The sequence below is a fragment of the Rousettus aegyptiacus genome, unplaced genomic scaffold (assembly GCF_014176215.1).
Source record: "Rousettus aegyptiacus isolate mRouAeg1 unplaced genomic scaffold, mRouAeg1.p scaffold_m13_p_14, whole genome shotgun sequence".
Classification (NCBI taxonomy): Eukaryota; Metazoa; Chordata; class Mammalia; order Chiroptera; family Pteropodidae; genus Rousettus; species Rousettus aegyptiacus.
The window spans coordinates 43862943-43886174 of record NW_023416289.1 but is presented as its reverse complement, the minus strand read 5'-3'; the positions used below and the strand labels follow the sequence as shown (position 1 = coordinate 43886174).

General features: G+C 48.8%; 1 protein-coding gene and 1 pseudogene across 1 annotated transcript; one reads left to right on the top strand and one right to left on the bottom strand.

Moving 5' to 3' along the window:
* The first annotated feature begins 11446 nt into the window (after positions 1-11446).
* Positions 11447-11827, top strand: LOC107515985 (annotated as a pseudogene).
* A 9628-nt stretch (positions 11828-21455) lies between these two features.
* LOC107515980 (insulin growth factor-like family member 1) lies at positions 21456-22814 on the bottom strand. Its single transcript, XM_036232699.1, has 4 exons — positions 22727-22814; positions 22105-22158; positions 21742-22003; positions 21456-21465 (listed from the first exon to the last, which is right to left on the bottom strand). The coding sequence occupies exons 1-4, from the start codon at positions 22749-22751 to the stop codon at positions 21456-21458; spliced, it is 351 nt and encodes a 116-aa protein (XP_036088592.1). The 5' UTR covers positions 22752-22814.
* Between the last annotated feature and the right edge of the window lie 418 nt (positions 22815-23232).

Sequence of the window (23232 nt, the reverse complement as noted above, 5' to 3'; positions counted from 1 at the left end):
ACCACACAGCTTCACATTTCTCTCTCCAGATCAGGCCGACTTGTCACCAGAGTCGCTTAGCTCTACCCCGACTCCCGGCCGGTGGTCTTCAGAGTCAACCTGCCCAGAAATAATATACCATATGTTTGTACTGTCATCACGTAGTCCTTCACCCTCGGACCTTAGAGACTCTCCCGTGTCGCCCAGCTACTCCCCTACCATCTCCAGGTTCCCACGAGAGTCGGCCCATCCCCCACAGGAAACAGCTACAAACTCACCAGGTTCATCCCCAAGGTCTCCCATGTCCCCACCCCTTGTTCTCAGAGACTCTCCCGTGTCACCCAGCTACTCCCCTACCATCCCCAGGTTTCTGCGAGAGTCGGCCCATCCCCCACAGGAAACACCTACAAACTCACCAGGTTCATCCCCAAGGTCTCCCATGTCCCCACCCCTTATCCTCAGAGACTCTCCTGTGTCACCCAGCTACTCCCCTACCATCCCCAGGTTCCCACGAGAGCCTGCCCATCCCCCACAGGAAACACCGAATAACTCGCAGACCTCAGGGTTTTGCTCTCCCATTTACATAGCAGTGTCTCCCAGACATCCTCCAGTGTTCCCATACTCATCTTCTTTTACAGTCGGGCATACCCAGGGCCTCACGGCTACTGTCCATCATTGTCCTTTTACCCCAACATGTACGGGCGAAGGTAGGGGCCAACATGAACCAGGGTCTCGTTTACTTCTCCATGTCTCTGGTCATAGTCACACAACCAGCTGCCAGAGAGACCCTCCTGCGTCCCGCCCTCACCCACACCCCTGCCCTTCTACTTGCTATTGTCACACGCTTGCTCTCAGGAGAGACGCTTCGAATGGCCGACTTCGCTGCCCTGGCCATTGTCACCCCTCACCTGTGGATCGTGAGCCTCCTGCCTGCCGACGACCCTGCTGCTGGCGACCACGCCAGCGCGACCCCCCAGCTTGCCTGCGTCCTTGTGGGCAACACTGCAGACGACGGTGACCCCATGTCTCCCCAGTGCTTCACTGCTAGAGGGATCCCCTAGCTTATAAATGACCTTCTGGTAGAAAACAAGGTGATAAATAATCACCCTGTCCCTTCCCCCCTTCTCACGACTTTTCGGCCTCCCAGTGCCTCACCATTTCAAACCATCTCCCTCCTCATTTGGTTTTTTGCTGTCTGGCTGCGGGCCCTTCCATGCTCTGCTCTCCCCCTGCCTTGGCCTCTTTCCGATGTCGTCCATCACCGCCTCCGGGCCTGGCCTGAGGCTAGGCTTTTTCTCTCTATTCCAGGGAATAGAGGTCTCTATGTGCCTGTCTCTCTGTCTTCGCTGTTCCTCTCTTTCCTTCTGTGTCTGCATCTCCTCCTCCCTCATCCTTTCTGTCCCCACACATTGTCTCTATGAATCTTTATATGTCCCCCTTTCTTCGTTTTATATCCTTGTCTTCTTTTTTTCTCACTTTCTACTGTCTCTTTCATCATTTTACTTCTGCCTTTCTACCCTGCCCCTCTTCAACCTTCCAGGGTCCCTTTCTCCTCCCCATCCTCTCTCCTTCCATCTTTAATCCTTTCCCCCAGTTATCACACACCTGTTTCATGCCCCATCTCTTATAGTTTCCTCATTCTTCTATGGCTCCATTCTCTGAGTCCCCCCCCCTCGTTCCTTACATTAGACCCATTATCTGATTCCCTTCCCAACCAATGTATATCTTTATGCCCCTTTCCTTTCTTTCTTTTTCTTTTTTGGTAGCAGCTTTATTTTTAAAAAATATTTTTATTAAAATATAGCTAATATACAGTACTGCATTAGCTTTGGGTATATACCATTGGTATTCGACATTTATATACCTAAAGTAGCAACCATCATGTTAAGTCCTGACAGCAACCATCTGGCACCATTCAACGCTATCACAGTATTATTGACTAAATTCCTTATGCCGTACATCACAAACCCATGACTTATTTGTTTTATACCTGGAAATTTGAACCTCTTGTTCCACTTCACTTTTTCTCCCCTTTAAAAAAATTTTAATTTCAATTTTCATTCGATGTTATTTTATATTAGTTTCAGGTGTACAGCCTAGTGGTTAGACATTTATAGAATTTATGAAGCGATCCCCCTGACTAGTCTGGTACCCACCTGGCACTGCCAACCCCATGCTCGTCTGCTCTATCTGAGTACCAACCCTACTGTGCTGGGCTCTACCCTGGATTCTTTCTGTCTCCCTCTGAGCTTCACTCAACACCCAACTTTCTGCCCTATCTCCTTTATCCTTTCAGGTCTGGCTGTCTTCCTTGCTACACCCTCTCCCCACTGAAACCCCATATATAAATCACAATTCATCGCTAAAATTCCTGAGGGTTAAAATCTCTATTATCCAGACCCTGGCTGATGCTGATATCACCACCATGGAATGAATGTGGAAAGGATGGGGAAAGTAAAATTCTCTCCAACAATTTAAAAGTATTAGTTCACTCTGTTATTACTATGATCAGTGGTCAATTTTTAAATTTGAGCTTATTAGGTAGATCAGTAATTCTTCCTATGGTGCAGCTGCCTGGGGACTTGTTCCCCAGGGTCATTGCACTACCTGGGGACACACTGAAGAGATGGCCCTTCTCAAGAGATGATTGATGGAGAACATTGACTCTCAGGGTCCCAGGCAGTGAAATCCGGAACATACTTTATAGGAACATAGTCTCCAGATGGAACTTAATGCAGGATTCAAGACTTGGGAAAATTTCAAATATTCTTCCTTTTAGCTACTGAAGTTCTTACATCAATAGCAACACAGCATGTTGCTTGTGTAACATTGTAGCCTGAAGACAGGATATGGTATAGAAAGTATGTACCTCTCATGATGTCCATTGTTCTGAAGTTTGATTGGTGAGGACAAAAGGCATTGTGGATTCTTCATTTTCTCTGACTTCTTTCATTTTCTGAAAATGCTTCAGAAGATCTTTTCCTAAAAGATACAGGGCTAAAGTGGAAATTAAAGAACTGAAAATTATTAAATTCTGAAAGGTTATTTTATTACTTAGGCAGTTTTTGGTTTGTTATGAAACCAAACCATGCTACAAATATTAGAGTTGATACTATTGTTCTGTTTATTGTCATTTTATTGTTCAGAAACGTTTACTTGATCATAAAGTATTAGGGTCATACTAAATTCAAGATTGCACAAGCATGTTGGGCCCCGGTTTGTAAAGTTTTAAGAGCCACTTCATCCTCAGGACAGCGTAGAGACAGGGACAGTCTCCAGCCCAGGGCTCATGGGCCTGGCTGAGGTTTGGGCTTGGGGACCTGGGATCAGTGGTGACTTGGTAAACGCGTGGATGTCCTGTGGTTCAGCTTCCACCTCTGTCAGAGGCGGTGATTAGCTCTGGTCAGTCAGAGCAGAGTCATGTGAGGATTCGGGTGACATGGGTGCAGAGTCACCTCAGCAAGTGTACCCCATCCTGACAGGTGTTGAGACAGATTCTCTTGCTGACAATCAGGGGAGTCTCTGAACCAGATGATAACAAAGTGGAACATTTTATTCAATTTGGCTGACTCTTAAAGTTCTGTCGTCCTTTCCTGACTGGTGTCATACTAAATGAAGCAGAACCGATGATTCTATAAAGGGCGGGTGCCTGTCTCTGCCTGGAAGCCTGGGCCCTGTGTGCACATGCGCTTGTGTTTGGGCTGGAAGCCCAAGGTAAGCCTCTGGGATGGATTCCAGGTGTGGGTGTGGGGCTGCCCCAGCCTGGTAGAGGCTCGATGTGTCTTCCAGATGCTTATCCCAGATAAAGTCATCCTTACATCTCTGTACTGTGTGGGGGACGAAGGCAAAATGGTCCTGTGGTCCAGGGACTCCAGATCCCTTCAGGACAAAGTGCCGCCGCAGCTGGTTGGTCTTAGATGGGCGAGAACTTGACCCGGACTACTGGGCGCATGCTCGAGATTGGGGACGGGTGGGTAACGTGGGAATTCTTCCCGCCTTCTCCTGGAGGACCCTATTCTCGTCTGGGGGTGGGGTGGGGGGCCAAATACGGCCCTGCCGCGGGCGCATGTGCGAGTTGCGGGGAGCACACGGCAGGTGGCGCTCAGGCTTCCTCTCCAGGTGAGTCCTTCCAAAGGTGGCAGGACTCGGCGACCCGGAGAAGACTCTAGGGCACTGAGTGCCTCTGTCCAGGGTCCTGAACGTCCCTCGTCCCTCTCACGGCCCACCCTTCATCCTGGCTGGGCGGCCCTGGACTCTCGTGGCCTCTGGGGCGTCTTTTCCTCCGGGCCCGGTGTGGTCCACACGGTGTGTCCTGGACGCCCAGACTGTCCTTTCCGAACCCGGGTCCCTCTTTTGGAAGTTGGGTCTCTGGTGTCACAGCCCGACGCCTGTGACCGCGGTTCCCTCCCTGTTGTATTGTAGTCGAGAGAGTCCAGGAGCTCGCGAAGGACTTCCCACTGCAGTTTGGGGTGAATAATGACAGTGGAAACATCCTAAATTAGGCGACATGAAGGAGGATGACAAGGCCATGGTGGGACGGGGCAGGGGCAAGGATTTGTTGATGCAGAGGGTGGACATGATCTGTGTCCTGGGATAAGGTGGGTTTTGAGTAGCATTTAGGGATCATCAGACTGAGGTTTTCAATTTTTAAAATTTTTAATTCAGATTATATGTACAGGTCTAAGTGTGTGCTCAGGACATACTTGTAACTACAGACCTCCAAAATGTCAAAGTACTTTTAAGTTGGGAAACATTGAATTTTGCCCCCAATTTACTTACCTTTATATGCATACTTTTACAGTAGAATTTGCAGTGAAAACATTTCAAAAACATTTTTAAAACTTCTTGCAAAAATTTTGGGGATAGCATTTAACCATAGAAGTGTAAAGTCACCTATTGATTGGATATGCTCTTATTGGTCATTTCTATATTGTGGTTAGAAAAATGTGTTTGAACCTTACTATTTCTTATTTATTTTACTTTTTATTTTTGTTATGTAAAAATTCTTGTTATATTCTGGGTTGAAATTTTTTATCAGGCACGTGATTGGCAAATATCTTCACCCATAGTGCGAGTCGTCTTTTCACTTTCTTGATGATATTCTTTGTTTTGAATTTTGATGAAATCTAGTTCATCTATTTTTATTTTTTTCTCTTCTGATTTTGGTTTAACAACCCATCCCCTAACTCTAGGTCATGAAGATTTACTCCTAGTTTTCGTTAAGAATTTTATATTTTTAGCCTTTCATTTAGTTCTGTGATCCATTTTGAGATAACTTTTTGTTTAATTTGAGGAAAAGTTCAACTTTATTCTTTTGCATGTGAATATCCAGTTGTCCCAGAATCATTTGTTGAAAATACGATTCCTTTCCCATTGAATTGTCTTGACACTCTTGTTACAAGTCAATTGACCATTCATGTGAGAGTATATTTCTGGAATCTCAATTCTATTCAATTGATATTTATGCCAGTCATTATACAAGTCCACATTGTCCTCACTTATGGTAGTTTGACAGTGAATTTTGACATTGGGAAGTTTAAGTTCTCTGAATTTTTCTCTACTTTTTCAAGCATTTGTTGGCTATTCTAGGTCTCCTACATTTCCTTGTAAATCAGGATCAGTTTTCCAATTTCTGCACAACTGATAAGTGGCTTTTGATAGGGGTCATGTTGAATCCATAAATCAATTCTGAGTTATTTCCATCTTAATATTAAATCATCTGTTCCATGCACATAGAAAAATAGTTTTGCTTCATTAAACATGTCACATGACATTATCTATGTAGCCTTTTGTATTGTAAGAATAAAATAAAATATTCTGAAGTCTCTTTTTCTGTTATGGCCAGGAAGGTATTGATACATAAATCAATTTGGGACATAAATATGTCATGATTAACTCATCCAAGATAGTCACACTGTGTTTGAGTCTTCGATATACTCTGCATTCCCTTCCAATTCACTCTAAGATTGAGAGGTTCCCGTGATGACCTCTTTCCTCCAGTGTTAACTGTGGAATTCAGCTGTTAGGCTGCAGTCTAAACATGCAATTATTTTTTGGCTCCTCCTTCTTGTCAGGGAGCACCGCTCCAGTCTCCACACTTGACCTACAAGCTTGAGAAGATTTGGGGTGAAATGTTCAAGGTCATTCTCTGACTGCGTCCTCCTGCGCCCACTGTCAACCCCTAGCCATATTTCCTTATGTCCCTCTAGAGGGAGGGAGTTGGGAATCTCTCATTATACAGACGTGGGCTGAGTTCAGGTTACAGTGATACTGAAGGTTATCTGAACTTGTGCACAATGTGGTCACCTTCAAGACACGTGCCTGAGGACGGGATCCCCAGTCACCCCCAGTCCCCACCTGGTGCATCCTCTACCAAATTGGACATCTAACTGTGGTTGCTCCAACCACAAAGGAAGGCAGAATGACACATGTACTTGAGTACTTCTCGTTGGTTTTGCTGGATAGAGTCCATTTTTTTTTAATTAAAAATGTTAAATCTTCCTAGTTTGACAGTATTGTACTGAGACATGTCTGGAGTCCCAGCATGAAGCTTGTCCAGCTCTGCTTCTCATCCCCTGTACTAAAGCTCCTTCCATTTATATTGTATTGAGTGGTTTCTCTTTGCCACCGCTGAACATTTTCAGCAGGGGAAGGATCTCCACCAGGTGGTGATCACCTAGTGCCCGGTTGCAGGTAACAGGAAGCAGGATCGAAACCATGAAGAATTTGCGTACTCCCAGGCAGCGAGCCCAGAACAGGGCTTGTGGCACGGGGAGTCCCCATCCTGCATACCTGACATTCTCAGGGCATAGCTGACATTCCTCCACGTACCTGCCTATCCCCAGGAAGGGGCTCCCTGAGGCCAAGTGGAAATGACACCCCAATACTGTCAGATGAGGATTCAGCCTGTTTGGCCTCTGGGGCAGAGGGAAAGCCAGTGGGAAAGCCTGTGACAAGGGGAAACGCCGGTTTCCTGTTTCACATTCCAGAAGCGCAGATACACCAGCACCAGCTGGGAGCTGTTAGGACGTCTTACTTGGAGTTCGTCCCAGTAAGTCAGGAATGCCTGACACCAGGGCCTTCTTGGCCCTTTCTGGAGGGTCTGGGCCTGGGCCTGATAGAGACCCCTGGCTGGGTGGGTGCCTGAGTCCAGCCCAGATGGTGTCTGTAACCAGCAAAGGGCATGCCAGGGTCTCGTGGGAAGCAGGGTGGTTAGCTGTGGCTTTTATCTTGGCCAGGAGTGGGGGAAGGTCTCATTTTTTTTCAAGATTTGAACTTTCTGTAGGGGCAAAGGGAGGGAGCCTGAGGTCTTTCTTAAGGGCCAGCCCAGATGTGGGGTTGAAGTGGGGGATGGGTCTCGAAGGATGTCAGATAGTTCCTTGATCCCAGGGAGCTGAATAGGGCTATCTGTAAAGTGTTTCTTTGTCTCTATTGTTTCATTTATCCATAGCGGACTTAATGTACTTAAGCTAGTTTGCCCTTTGGCTTCATTTCTCCATTGATAAAGTCCGTGCATTCACTCCCCTTTTTACATTACAATATAGAAGTCTGAGCTAGCCCTCATAATGGTCTACAGAGTAATGAGTAGACATGGTACTGTTGGTCTTAAAATAGTTAGCATTTCTTCCTGGTGGCAGTATTGCTGAGAATCTACACACATTTTCAGTGTATTCAGGTATTTGGTATTTTAAGATAAAGTCTTTTTATATTTCTTATGTCCTTTTAAATGTCCTTTTATTTTTTACAACTTTATATTTTTTTACAGCAAAATTGCCTTAAGGCCAATTAATTATAGGGCAAGAAAAAAAAATATTTGCAGCAAAGATGTCAATGACAAAACTACCGGACACGTTTTTTAATACCGCGTTAAAGGACCAAACCAGGGTCGTCTGACCCCAAAGCCTCAAACTGTTGAGCTAGAGTCTCTCAGTGTCCACCTATATCAGGACTAGCTGTCACAGCCTGCCAGACACCCCCGCCCTGTCCTGATCTCCCTACACTTTCCTCCCCCCTGAAACCTGACTAAGCCCATCCCGAGAAATGAAGTTCCTCCTGCCTCAGAAACTCCAGCCTCAGCCTTGCCCCCCAGGGACCATGCTCCTCCCTCTCACTCTGATTCTGGCTTGATCTTACCTCGTTCCCGGCAGAGACGGCCAGGTTGGGTGCCAAGCCTGCCTTCAGCCTCCCCAGGAAACACCTGGCACCAAGGACGTGATGGCTGGATTCCTTATTGGATGGCACAATAGGAAGCTGAAGTCGCTGGCTCTCAGGAAAGGAGGCAGCGAGGTGGTGGCTGGAATTTTCTCCATTCCTCTGCTAACTGGCTTCCACTCACTAGGAAGAATTGGTATTACATTGTTATGTGGATTACACACAGTCCAAAAGAAAGTTGCGTTACACTATAATCAATAAGATTCTGTGTGAACACCACGCTATTTCCTAATCTTGTTTTCTTTCGAATTTGAAAAACAATAGTTATGAACTAGTTTATTATTTCTGCAGCCTCCCAGAGGTTAGGGAACCACTGGTCTAGCCTGCTGCTGTAGAGACAGAAGACTCAAAGAGCTCACTCCCCACTGAGAGAAATTGCACGCATATGCATCATTATTTCTGCTTGTGCAGTTGGGCCCAGTTCGCTGCAGAGAAAGCCTCAGACCCCACTGGGGACCTACCTAGGGGGACTGGGACCCTCCCATCCCCATTACCAAAGGGTGGAAGAGAAGGAGGAAGGGCTTAGTCTGGAGAGAGACACAGACCTCAGTCCCCCCACTCTTCCCCAGATTACGTAACTCAGCTTGTAGGGGAGGGGTTTCTGAGCCCCAAACAGTGGACCCCACATGGGCATCTTTTCTGCACTGTCACTGCACCCCATTGTCTGATGGGGTCTCTCCTGAGCAGAGCAGCCAAAGCTGCACAGACACAGGGCAGATTCGGATTGTACCCCCGGGTTTTGGGGTGGGGTGGGGTGGACAGAGACCCTGCAATCTCGACCAGAAGGACGTTAGCTCCTCCCCCTCCTTAGGCAAAGGGAATCTGGAGCCCTTGAAGCACATATTTGGGGTCCTCTTGCATTCTGGGCTGAGCTGATCTTTCAGGCAAAGTCAGGTCCTGGGGAGGACCTGGAGCTGTACCGCTGACTCTAATTAGAGTGAGGAATTTACAGAATGCAAAGTCAGGAAACGCTGGAAACGCTGGAAACGCTGGCTGCCAAATTTTGCAGAACCGAAAGTGAATGGGAATGCTGGAAAGGCCGGGCTTTCAAAAAGCCCGCCAAGGACATGGTTCCGTAGTGTAGGGGTTAGCACGTCTGCTTTACATGCAGAAGGCCCTGGGTTTGGCGTCCCTGTGGAGCGATGGTCCATAGTCTAGGCCATGCCACCCTGAACAGGCCCCATGTCTGATCTCAGAAGCTAAGCAGGGTCAGGCCTGGTTAGTACTTGGATGGGAGACCACCTAGGAAGACCAGGTGCTATAGGCATAAATAACAATAATAATTAATAATAATAAAATAATAATAATAAAGCCTGCCAAGATCACGGGATGGGGTGGGGATGGGGTTGTCCGAGGTCCCCAAACAGCTGAACCACTTGCTGTTCCTGTTAGTGGCGGAGTCGCGGGGGTCGCAGGCCCAGGGCCCTTCTGGGAGGTCGAGGAGATCCGGGAGTCGGGGCTATAAACCGGGGACCGGGACGTACTTTGTGTGGGGCTGGAGGGAGGGAGAGTGGCCATTAGGTGCCTGTGGACAGCTTGTTTGTGTGTCAGGGGCGGAGGCTCCACGCAAGGAGGTGGTGAGAGTTTGAGAGGTGCAGTGGCAGGGTTGGGGGGAAAGAGGATATGTGGAGAGTGTCTGATGGGTCCCTGCAGAGTGGCGGTGTGGGTGTCGTGTTTCCTGGGTCCACAGGACACAAGTGAGTTTCTGGGGGCCGTGGAGGGGGGGGCGTGAGCGTTTGTAGGACCCTGAGACACTGTGATAGGGGGTGGTGAGTGTTCCCCGGAGCCACATGGCGGGAGTGGTGAGTGAGGAACAGAATGTAAGGTGGGGCATCCGCAGGGCGTCAGGTGACTGGGAGTCGGTGGGGAGGGCTCTGAGGGACCCGGTGGGGGCATGGCGAGGGTCTCTGGGGCTGGGGAAGGGAGGCAGGCGAGGGTCTGGGGGAGTCAGTGTGAGCGAGGTAAATGGGGGTAAGTGCAGGCTGTGACAAAAAAAGCAGCCAGGAGGGACGTGGCTGGGAGTGTGTGGGCAGCCACGGACTGGACCGGTCTGGGGGTCCCAGTGGACGGTGTCGTAGGGGAGAGAGGTCCGCAGTGATGCTGCGTATCTGTGGGTCCACGGGAAGGGGCGTATCTGAGGCTTGCACGGCTGTGGCTCTAGGGCATTTCAGCAGCTGTGCCCCAGCCCACCTCCATCAGTCCCTGGCCAAACCCTCCAGGAGAGACTGAGGACCCGAAGGAGGAGGGCCAGGGCCACAAGCACCCAGGGACAAGTCGGCCAACTGTTCTGGTCCTGGAGCTCTGTGAGGACAAGAACCAGGGCTGCTATGGCCATCGCATGTGCCCAGTTGCTGGAGACTCTGTCTCTTCCCACTCAAAGGATGCTCAGGGTCTCACCGGAAATAAGAGTCTCCCCCAACCACCACTGGCCGTATTCTTTCCCCATGTCCCAGGATACAAGGAAAGAACCCTGCAGGAGACCCCTCTGCAGGGAGGTCACAGCCATGTCACAGACACCCTTGCTCCCAGCCCAACCCCATCAGTCCCTGGCCAGCCCCTCCAGAAAATGCAGGAAGGCCCTGCCCTGAGGTGAGACACCCCTGGAGAGGTCCTAGCCCCCATGTTGCCATAGCTTCTGCACAATGTCAGCAAGTCTGCGCTTCTGGAGTGTGAAACAGAGAAGGAAATCGGTGTTTCCGTTTGTCACCTGCTTCCTCGCTGGCTTCCTCTTTTGTCCCAGGACCAAACGGGCTGATGCTTCTTCCTGGAAACATGAGGCTGTTATTTCCATCGGTCCTCAGAAGGCCCTTCGAGGAGAAGAGCAGGAATTTGGTGGCATATCAGTGGAGCAGGGAAAGAGTCGGGCCTGCAGGATGTCGCCGGTGGCGCAGGGACTCGCAGGGCCGGAGGGCCGGACCGCCCATGCTGAATGGGGAGGGCCCATCATACTTCAGGGTTTCAGGCCTGATCGCTGCTCCCTGCAGCAGGGCATTAGGTGACCATGACCTGGATGGGCGCACCAGGGCCCTTCCTTGCTTCTCACAAGATGGAGTTGACAAGTTCTCTGCCAGGGCTGGCTGTGCAGGCTTCAGAGATACCACAGAACAATACTGCTGCACAGGGAAATTAATTTTTTTTCATTGAAAAAGAATTGGAGCTTTTTTTTTTTCTTGGCTACTTTTCGGCTGAGGCCAGCGCTCCTGCTCTGACGTCGGCCACCCTCCATGAGAAGGCGCAAGACAGCGGCACCGCAGCCATGACTGAGGCCGATGTGAACCCGAAGGCCCACCCTCTGTCAGATGCCCGTCTCTCACCAAGAAACTGTTGGACCCCTTTCAGCAGTCTTGTAACTACAAGCAGCTTCGGAAAGGAGCAAACGAGGGCACCAAAACCCTCCACAGAGCCGTCTCAGAGTTTATTGTGATGGCTGCAGACCCTGAGCCCCTGGAGACCATTCCGCACCTCCCGTTGCCTTGTGAGGACAAGAATGTCCCCTGTGTGTTGGAGTGCTCCAAGCAGGCCCTGGGGTGGGCTTGTGGGGCCTCCAGGCCTGTCATCATCGCCTGTTCTGTCACTATCAAAGGCTGAAGCAGCAGATTCAGTCATTCAGCAGTCCATTGAAAGGCGCTTAGTCTAAACTGGTGGCCTCTGTCACGCTCTCCCACTGACACTTCCCCCCGGGTCGCGTATCATATTTTCTGTTAGCATGTAGTATTTCCAGCTGCTTTCTGTTGTTATAAAATATTGTAATACTTAAAAAAAACATTGAAATCTATCCAGCAAAAACATAGAGAAGTACACAAGCGCATGAGTCATCACACCCTCACATGTAGGTTGGCACATCACGAGTAGATGCTGGATTTGGTGGAGACTGCACCAGGTGGGGACCGTGGGGTGAATGGGGGTCCCATCCTCGGGCACGGGTCTTAGGGGTGGCCACATTATACACGGGTTCAGGCAATCTTCACTATCACTCTAACCTGAACTTGGCCCCAGTTCTGGGCAAAGAGGGATCCCAAGTCCCTCCTAAAGGGACATGGGAGATACCCTCAGGATACATCACGGCATCTACTCGTGATGTCCCAACCTACACGTGAAGGTGGGATGACTCATGCACTTGTGTACTTCTCTATGTTTTTGCTGAATAGATTCCAATTTTTTTTTTTAGTATTACAATATTTTATAACAACAGCGATACAGGAGAACACAGGTCGATGACAATCTTGAACATTTCATCCCAAATCCTCTCACCCCTGTGGGTAAGTGTGGAGAGTGGAGTAGTGCTCCCTGATGAGAAAGAGAGGCCACAGAAACGTAGATAAATTGGAATTCATCAAAATAAATAATTTTGTACTTCAAAAAACATCAAGAAAGTGAAAAGATGGTTTTCGGTATAACAGAAAATATTTGCAAATCATACGCCCGATAAGGGAACTGTATCCAGAACATAATAAAAACTCTTACCAGTCAATGATAAAAAGCCAAACCACCATTAAAAAGTGGGCAAAGGATTTAACACTGTTTCTCCAAAGATGTTATACAAACAACCATTAAGCCCATGAAAAGATGATCAACATGTGTAGTCATTAGGGAAATATGAGTCAAACCCACGATGAAATATCTCTTCATACTCAGTTGCACAGGAATATCCATAGCAGAATTATGTTTAAGAGTCTAAGATTGGAAACCACCCAAATATCTATCAGTGACGAATGTGTGAGGCTCCCCCTGCCTCGTGTTGATAATGATGCTGTTGTAGCCACCGGCCCCCGATAGACACATGGACCACCATAACTCAGTGAGTTATAGGAAACACACTCTTTATTCAGCCAGCTGGGTCTGCCAGGGGTAGACCAAATTAAGCAGCCCCGAAATGTAGAGGTACAGGGTATTTAAGCCCCGAACCCCATTCTTCATTCTGTCTGAACACAAAAGTCTATTTTTCTTCTATTTACTGTCAACCCACAGGTTGCTTGTGCAAGCAAGGGTATAGAAGCAGAAAGTTTATTGTTAGAATGTTATGTTCCCAAGGGGGATAGCCAAGCAGTCATTTTCCAGCCAGCACATTCCTCACTGGCCTTAGCAGAAAATCAAATCCTTGATTCTTCATGTGGAATTTGTTCATAGCCTCTATTTTGTAATACTAAAAGTCTAATAAAATTAATTCTCTTCCTTATATATGCAAACAAGAAATTGAGGAAACATGGGCCAAAAGTTAACAAGAGGATGAAAAGGATTAAAGGTCCATCTACAGCAGATAGAAGGGTTGTTAGCCATAGTGACCAATTGAACATCCTATGAAACCAGTTATTTGATTCTAGTCTCTGTTTTTCCCAGGCATCTAAATGTCTCTGTACTAGTAGTAAACTTTCTCTAATTACTCCAGAGTTGTTGGCATAGAAGCAACAGTTTTCACCTAGAGCCATACATAATCCATCTTGTTCTAAAAATAATAAATTTAAACCTCTTTTAGAGGACTACTTCTGCTAGTGAATCAACTTGAAGTTCTAGCCTGCTGAGCTCAGTTAAATTTAGGGGAGTTCCTACCCCAACGTAGTAAGGGGGTTTTGGGTTTAGGCACAACCAGCAATCTTGTCCTATGTCTGGGGTGGTCTTATTTAAGACCTTGTGTATTGTCCTTAGCAAAGTTATTAATGCTCTTTCTGGTTCTGGTTGTGGCTGGTAGAATGCCTAGGCTAAAGAGGAAAAAAGGAAGAAACAGAGGGTTAGACTTATGTACGCTGAGTCTTAGTCTTAAGGGCCCGTCTTCCTGAGCTGTCCACTCTCGTGCTGCCATCACATGGGAGTGATGAATCTATGATGGGATGCCGTCTACTTTAACTGCAGTGGGCGTCATCAGATAGACAGTGAAAAGTCGTTCCTATTTGGGTTCTAGTCCCTTGGAAATGAAGTTCTGGATCCACACAGAGTCCCCAGACTGAAACTGATGGGGAAGTCCGTCCACTGGGGCTGAGTGGGCAGCATGAACCTGGGACCAAATCTCCTTCTGTACACTTTGAAGGGCCTGTAAAGACTTAAGTAAGACAAGGTTACATAATTCTGCCTTTTTTTCATCTTCTATTCTAGGTACTAAAAGTGGGGGTTTTCCAAAGAAAATTTCAAATGGGGTGAATCCATTAATATATAGAGTATACCTGGCTCGGAGAAGAACAGAGCGGAGAAATTCTACCCAGATCCCACCAGTTTCTAATCCTAACTTGACTAATGTCTCTTTTAGGATCTGATTCATTCACTCTACTTGGCCCGAACTTTGGGGCCGGTAGGTGCAGTGGAGTTTCCATCGCAAATTTAGGTAGCTAGCCAATTGCTGTGATGATACCTTTGCTGCGAAGGCTGGCCCATTATCCGACCCTAAAGTTCCAGGGAGACCAAATTGAGGGAGGATTTCTTGTAGTAGTTTCTTAGTAACTACTAAGCCAGTCACTTTCCTGGTGGGGAAGGCCTCTACCCAAACTGAAAAGGTGTCTATAGAAACAAGTAAATATTTGTAGCCCCGCACAGTTGGGGTTACCTCTGTGAAATCGACTTCCCAGTCGTCCCCCAAATAAGTTCCTCTTTCCCTATGCTTGATTCTTCTATCTTCCGCTTCCTTGGATTAACTTGGGCACAAGCCAGGCATCGTGAGGCAATCTCCTCCGCGATTCTTCTCCCTTCTAACGAGTGAAAGTAGGGGTCTAAAACTGGAGCATCTTAGTTTGCCCTAGGTGTGTGGTCTGGTGTAGTTGGTGGAGGAGAGTCCTTCCAAGGGCCCGTGAGAGCCCGATTTTTCCATCTGGGGTCGTCCACCACTCCTGCTGGTTCCTAGTGGCTACCTTGTCTTGAAAATATATGTCCTCTTCCGCCATATAGGTCAGAGATGGAGGGAGTTCTGGGTAAGGGACAACAGTCGGTAGATGTGGTGGGGGCCGCACTGGCCTCGTGTCCACTGTTCTTGCCTCTGCATTGGCTCCTCGGTTTCCTTCAGCCTCAGGATTATTTCCTTTTTGCTGTCCTTTATAATGAACAATAGCAAGAGCCTTAGGCATCCATATGGCTTCAAGTAAGGCTAAAATCTCCTCCTTGTTTTTAATGTCCTTCCCAGCTTAAGTCAGAAGCCCTCTTTCCTTGTAGATGGCTCCATGTACATGTGCAGTGGCAAAGGCATATCGGCTATCTGTGTAAATTGTGACTGCCTTATCCTTTCCCCATCTTAGTGCCCCAGTGAGGGTGATGAGTTCAGTCTTTTGAGCAGAAGTCTCATGGAGAAGAGCCTGTGACCAGATAGTGCCAGTTAGAGTTACAACCGCTGCCCCAGCATACCTCCTTCCTTCCTCCATGAAGCTGCTCCTGTCCGTGAACAGAACTTCATCGGCCTCAGGCAGAGGGGTATCTTTGAGGTCTGGCCACGAGGAATGCACGGCATCAGTGAAATCTGTGCAGTCATGAACAGGGGTCTCAGGATCTAGGTCTGGCAACAGATTGGCTGGGTTGATGACAGTAGCTTTAGATTTTAGCCATACGTTTGGGGTCATCCGGTACTTCCCTGTTGTTGAACACCTTCTGGGCAAGTTGGGACAGGTTCATCCCTGCAAACCTAATTTTTGTAATTTATACTAGATATCAGGGGCTGCCTGAGTAGCAAAGGCTATATTAATTGCCCGCTGGTTCTCAGGGGCCTCAGGATCAATGGGGGTGTATACTCGATATGTCTTGTTCAAGAAACACTCCAGGGGATTCCTGAGGTCCCTCCCTGTATAACTTCAGTTACCTTAGAAAGATTAGTTGGCTGGCGAGCAGTCATCCTAATTTCCCCAATTAGAATCTGGTGGTACCGATCTAATGCCATTCTCCCTTTCTGAGAATTGTGTCGCCAGTCTGGGTGGGTGGAGGGAAATTCCTCCTCAATCTGTTCCCCTGCTTCCTCAACTCTCCTCCCTCCCACAGCTATCTTCTGTGTTTCGGTCCTAATGCGCTCGCGATCTTCTTCTTCCAAGGTCAAGGAAGTAATTAAAAGCTGTTGGCAATTGTCTCAGGTGGGGCAGTGAGTCTGAAAGACATTTTCTAAGAGTCCCATCAATGCCTGGGGTTTCTCAGAGAAACGTGGATTCCATGCCTTCCAGTTGTACAGTTCATTAGTCGAGAAAGGCACGTAAAGCATAAAGGGTCTGTCTGTGCGATGCCCCTGGGGTGGTGCTTCTCGCAAAGGAAGGATGGCCAGGGTGGCGGTATCAGCTGGTGCCCCGCCCAGAGTGGGAGCAGGAGGCCCATATAGGGATTACCTGCTGGCTGTCCCAGAAGGTAAGGAGGTGAGGCGGTGCTATTTGGCCTCTGTTGTCCCAGATTATAGGGTGGGGGAAGGTCACTGTCCTCCGGTGGAGATTGGAGGACAGAAGGACTGGGCCGTCATGGAGATTCGGCTGCTGTATATTTTGGGGTGCCCACAACTAAGACTCTAGAGAAAGGGCACACCGGTGGAGCCAAGAAGGATTGGCAAGGTTTAACCATTGATCAATGTAGGGGACCTGATCGGGATGTCCCACGTCTCTCCTGACAATCTTCCAAGCATTCCTCTCCAAACCCTTGTCGAAGGAACCCTCTGGAGGCCAGTTTACACCAAAAGACAGCCACTCAACTTCACACAATGTCCTTAATCTGCCTAGAGCAAACTTTATGCCATAGTCAGCTCCCTCTACAAACCCTTCTTTGAAATGTCGCAGGAGACACCCCAAGGGTGTTGTCTGTGAACTTGGGCTTCCCCGCATGGCTTGCACAGAAAACACAAAACAGACACTCAAAGAAGAACATTCACTGGGGTGCAGGCGAGCCCAGAGAAGTCCACCACCTACAACCTAGACAAGACCAAAGACAATAAACAGAACCTGATAACAGGGCACAGGAGGCAGCGTCCCATGGCCTGGCCACAGTGTGGTAGATATGACTGCATCCAGTCTCTCCATGGACCCCCGATGACTGGTCAACAGAGACAGAAAGGTACCTTTTATCCAGATGTCGAGGCCTCAGAGATTCCCATCGGGACCGGGAACAAAGAGTGTGTCCTAAAGGTTGCGTCCTTGATAATTGCATTGACCCCATCACGGCATTAAAGGGCCCTGGAACGTCTCAGGGTGGCCACCCCTTTGAATCCGTAACAGGGACAGCAACTGCTTAGGAGGCTGGTCCGGTCTTAGATCCCAGGGCCACTCCTTGAGATCTTGCTGGGGCCTCCAAATGTTGTAGCCGCCAGCCCCCTAAAGACACACAGACTACCAGAACTAAGTGAGTTATAGAGAACACACTCTTCAGTCATCCAGCTGGTTTCCAGGGGTACGCAGACCCCAAATTAAGCAGCCCCGAAATGTAGAGGTACAGGGTTTTTAAGCCCCAAATCCCATTCTTCATTCTGTCTAAACTCAAAGGTCTATTTTTCTTCTATTCACTACCTGTCAACCCACAGGTTGGTGTACAAGCGGGGGTACAGAAGCAGAAAGTTTGTTGTTAGAATGTTATGTTCTCATGGGTGATAGCCTATGTTCCCATGGCGATAGTCAAACAGTAATTTTCCAGCCAGCACACTCTCAACCCGGTAGGTAAGTGTGGAGAGCGGAGTAGTGCTCCCTGATAGCAGGAGAAAGAGAGGTCGTAGAAATGTAGATAAATTGGAATTCATCAAAATTAATAATTTTGTACTTCAAAAAACATCAAGAAAGTGAAAAGATGGTTTCCAGTATAACAGAAAATATTTGCAAATCATATGCCCGATAGGGGAACTGTATCTAGAACATAATAAAAACTCTTACCAGTCGACGATAAAAACCACCAATTAAAAAGTGGGCAAAGGATTTAATGCTGTTTCTCGAAAGATGTTATACAAATAACCATTAAGCCCATGAAAAGATCATCAACATGTTTAATCATTAGGGAAATATGAATCAAACTCATGATGAAATATCTTTTCACACCCAGTTGCACAAGAATATCCATAGCAGAATTATGTTTAAGAGTCTAAGATTTGGTAACGACCCAAATATTTATCAGTGACGAATGTGTGGGGCTCCCCCCCCCACCCCAATGTGCCGTGTTGGTAATGACACTATAGGGTGGGGCTGCCCTGGGCGCTTCGCTGGGTCATATTCCTGTGGTGAGCCCCTGCCCGAGTCATGTTGCGCCTGGACTGGCCCTCATGCTTCTTACTATGATTGCAGGATGCACCTCAGCAAAAACCATCAGATAACTCTTAAGAACAAGATTTATTACTCACAGGTAGAGTGTGCAGGACACAAGAGGGCCCCACAGCAAGGCTGCCAGTAGACAGAAGGGGAGGTGGCGTGGGCCTGGGGCTCTGCCTTTAATGGGAGGGTTGTGTAGGGTTTGGAGGGTGCAGAAAACGTAATAGCAGGAACGAGGGCCCCGGAAGGGAGAAGTGGATCACGTAAGCTGTCAGTTACCTAGGTTACCCAGGGCTTTCAAAAGGAGAATCTTACTCATGGTGAGGGTGGCCTGGCTCCTTATCTAGTAGTTTTGTTCTTCAGCTTGCAATGGAGATGGATATCTGATATGGATGACTCAGCAATCAAAAGCTTAATGCTGGGTATTATTTGCGTTACAATCAAAAGCTTGTCAAGCACTTGTACTACAATGGATAAACAAAATGTGGTTAACCATAGGAGGGAAGATTATGGTCAGTAAAAAGAGTTGGCTCACTGATACATATCGGAACAGATGAAACCTCCAAATAAATAAACTACACTAAATAAAAAACACAAATGACCACATAAGATGTGATTTTATTTCTATCCAATATCCAGAATAGTCTACTTCATAGTAATAGAAAGCAGATTAGTGGTTGTGAAGGGGTTAGGGGAAGGGCAATTTGTGGGTGACTGCTAATAGGTAGGGGGTTTCCTGTTGGGCTGATGAGAATATTCTGGAATTAGTATCACAGCAGACACTTCCGAGGTATGTGATTTGAGGGGAGGAAGATAAGGGCTGAAGATGGGGATGTTTTTAATTTTGTTTATTCCTGTGCTGCTGCTAACATTTACAATGCGCATAAATATAAGTCCAAAATAAAATAATGGAAATACAACATGTGAAACATAAGCTATGCCAATATGGAAATAAATAAGGATAAAGAATTAAAGATTGAAAATAAAACATGAAATAAGATTACAAAAGAAAAACAGGCAGATCGTTTAACCAAATATTTGTAAAGACCTCGTCATTTATGAGCAAGGAGAATAATGACTTGACAGGAAGCAGAAACCTATACAGAGTCAATTTACCTGGTCACGGAGCATCGTATCTGTCACTATGTGAGTTAATTTTTTTGCTACATGCTTTCTATGAAGAAATTTAAACTATTTCAAAATGTTTGAACTTGAAAATCATCTATGGATATGAAGGGAAGTAAGTTGGGGGTAAAATCTATTTTTCATAACCTAAAAGTATTTTGAAACTTCAGGGATCTGTAGTGCCAAGTATATCCGGAGCACACAGTTAGAATGCTACATGTAATCTGAATTAAAGGGAAAACAAAAAAACAAAAAACAAGACCCAGAAACCTTTGTCCATGATCTCTAAATGCTACTCAAAACCCGCTTTACCCCAGGACGCGGACCATGCCAGCCCCCTGCATCAGCAAATTTGCATCCCCGCCCCGACCCTCCACCTGTTTGTCACTTGCCTTCATGTCACCTAGTGTAGGATGTTTTCACTTGTCCACTTTCACCTCAAACCACAGTGGGTAACCCCTCCCCGAGGTCCTGGACTCTCCCAACTGCAGTGCCTGGGGAGGGGGCCCCGGTCACAGGCATCCGGCTCTGAGACACCAGAGGCCCAACTTCTGAAAGAGGGACTTGGGGTCAGGGAGGAGGGGCGTCCAGGGTGCACCTGAGGGTCACCTGAGGCCGGCTGGATGAGGGACTTCCACGACCCTGGACAGAGGTTGGATATGCCTCCCGTCCTCCTCCGACACTTCTTAATTTGTGAAAGAAGCGCACATTACATTCTATGTATTTTATTTTTAAACGATTTTATTTTTAAACAATTTTACATGAACGTTGGACAGAAAAGGCAGGGGCTTCTGGGTCACTGTAGTGATGTGTTCCAATATGGGTGTCAGACAAACATGCCCCTCCGTCCCTGTTTCGGACCTTAGGGACACCTTGGTGTCACAGGGTGTGGCCCATGCTGGGCGGGCCTGAGCTGAAGTGGCCTTTGGTGGAAGGTTCGACCGTCACCGTGTCCTCAGTGTCCCCATCCGCCATCGCTGAGTGACCGAGGGTTAGAGTCTCATAGACGTCTCCACTCTGACCTTTTTCTCTACTTCGTGTCACTACATCTAGACCTATCGCTTTCCAGAATCCTATCACGCTGACGTCTTTTTGATTTATTCAGAGGAACTGTTATCGAGGGCGAGTAGAGTCTTCCTGTGTGAGAGTCTCAACCTCCCTCACCGCAACTTACTGGCTGGGGGGGTCAAGTGGACAACCCGGGCCTGGGATTGAGTTGCAGGAGAGGCAACTTGTCTGTCGCCAGCTCCCAACACATTGCTGGTCCGCACTCAGAGCGGCCTTGCCCAGCCACCCCCTCCCCACGACCACCCACCCCCAGGGCGCACAGGTGGGGACTCAGGTCCAACGCGCCAAGCTCCGTCTCTCCCAGCGGTTGCACCCGCCTCCCGGCCCCACACCCTGGTGAGGTCAAAGCAAGAACCGGAGCCCTGTGTCTGAGGTGAAATTATTATTCAGTGACACCAGGAGATCATGGTGTACATCTTGAAATTGTTCACATGTGGGAAAACTGGACACACCTATCGAGGAAGAACCCCCTGTCCACTGATCATGACCCTTCCCAACCCTTCAGACGACCGCTATGACAGTAAATATAAAATTGCCATGTTTATTAAGTGCCTGGTGTTTGGCACCTGGTGAGGAAAAGGGCCTAAAGTAATGAATTATCACAGAGAAGGGTCTCCAATGCCAGCCCAAGGATTCTGCTTAGAGATATTGGCCACAGGGGTAATTGTGAGGGGCCCTCAAGCAACAAAATAATCTGTCCAGAATTATAGAAAGGGGACTGGTCACCCTACCAAGAGCAGATTCAGAGTGTTAAAGGAGAAAGAATGAGACGGGAGAATTGAGGCTGAATGTCTCCTGTCCCCAAACACCCACCCCACATCCCGGATCTAAGTGGACGCCAGGGCCCTCTCTCCAGACTCATTCAGGGAGAAGAATCCAGCATCCATCCAGTCATCTGGGCCTCCGTCAGCTGACACTGAAGAGAGAGAGGGCCAGAAATGGGGGGACAGAGAGAACATGGGCAGAGGAAGAGCAAAGAGAGACACAGGAGGGACAGTGAAGAGGCCGAGAGAGAAGTAAAAACAAAAAGAACAAACGAGGAGAGAGAAAAAGGGTCGATTGGACAGAGCGGGTAGACAAGGACAGGGGGCACCAAGAGCAGCCTGTGAGTTTGCATCCTAGACATGACTGGCATGCAGACCCTCCCTGCTGCCCCGCACCCCCGAAGCCCATGGCAGGGAAGGGACCTCACCTGGAACACACTCTGTCGTCCAAGGACGGAGCCAGGGAGCAGTTCTGGCCTTTCACCTTCACCACGAAGGCCTGCTGGGACAGGAGCTGCCAGAGGCAGCACTGCTCGAAGCAGATCCTGAAGGTGCAGTTCCCACACTTCCGGGTCCTGCCCAAGGGGACCACGGCGTCGTCATAGCAACAGTGCTGCTGGGGGTCGTAGAACTTGTCCCCGCATCTTGTGTGCGACTGACACAGCAGCAGGTGGGAGCCCGTGGGGGACACTGGTGGAGAAAGACAGTAGGCGGGTGGGTCTCGGCCTCGAGTCCTCTGGAAGCTGCACCTCACCCCCACGCCCCAGTGTCCCTGTCCCTCCTGGGCTCACCTGGGGCTCCGTGGGAGTGCAGGAGGGTGAGGAGGCAGAGAGTGGCCGAGATAGCTGTGGGAGAGGACAGGGGTGAGGTGTGGCTGACGGGGCTACCTCTGGGGGCCCAGCCTGAGCCAGGGGAAGGTCTGAGGGGGTCTCTGTCCTGACCGAGGTTCGGGGAAAGGCTAGGAGCAGTCCAGGGTGGGATCTGGCCACCTGCGTTCAGGTGTTTTGGGCTTACGGGCCCATGGAAGGTGAGGGAGTGCAGGAAGAAATGGGTTTGGGTTCTGGGGAATACAGGGTGTCCTGGAAGTAGGAATTTAGAGCAGGATGCTCAGATGGGATCCGATTGTAGAGGGGGCCGAGCTGGGACTAGCGGCATGTAATGGGTTGAACTGACATTAAAGTTTAGCAGACTGGGGTTTGGAGCGGGAACCCGGGGGGTATGTGGCAGCGGGCAGGATTTTGGGAACTGAATCGAGGATGTGGATGGAGCTGCCACTGGGCTATGCATCGGCTCTCTTGGTGTTGGGGTGCCGTGTGAGGCTGGGGGCTAAGAGGGAAGTTGAGGCAGGGACGGGGTGGTAATGGCTGAGACTGGGGATTGCCTCCGAGGGAAATGGGGTTGGGGCCTCCTTACCCAGGACGCAGCGTCGGGGAGTCATCCCTCTAGGTTGGCTGCAGCGGAGTCAGAGGAAGGTCTGTGGTTCCAGCAGGTGCTTTTATCCTGTCTCTGCACAGGTGATCTCATCGGACGTCTTTTCTTAGGCTTATCTTAGGTGCAGCCTGCACAGACACGCCGGGCCCTTGGCCCGGGAAGATTCATACGTCATGTTTGGCACCACGAAACCCTTTGAGAGCCAGGAGCACACAGATGCCCCGCCCCCCATGATACTCTCCCCAAACACCGCCCCTCCCCCATGCCCGGCACCGGCACCGCAGCCTCTTCATCCGGCAGGATGGCATGATGCTCTCTGCCACCACGGACCCACCTGCAGCTTTTCCATCGGGCCCCAGGAGTCTTCTGCTCTCCTCACTTGCTTCTTCACATTGCTGACCTCTTACATCCTCACGGAGGCACCCGTCACCCCCCTGACCTCACAGCCCCAGACCCAGACCTGCTTGCTCAATCGTAGCTCGGGGTAT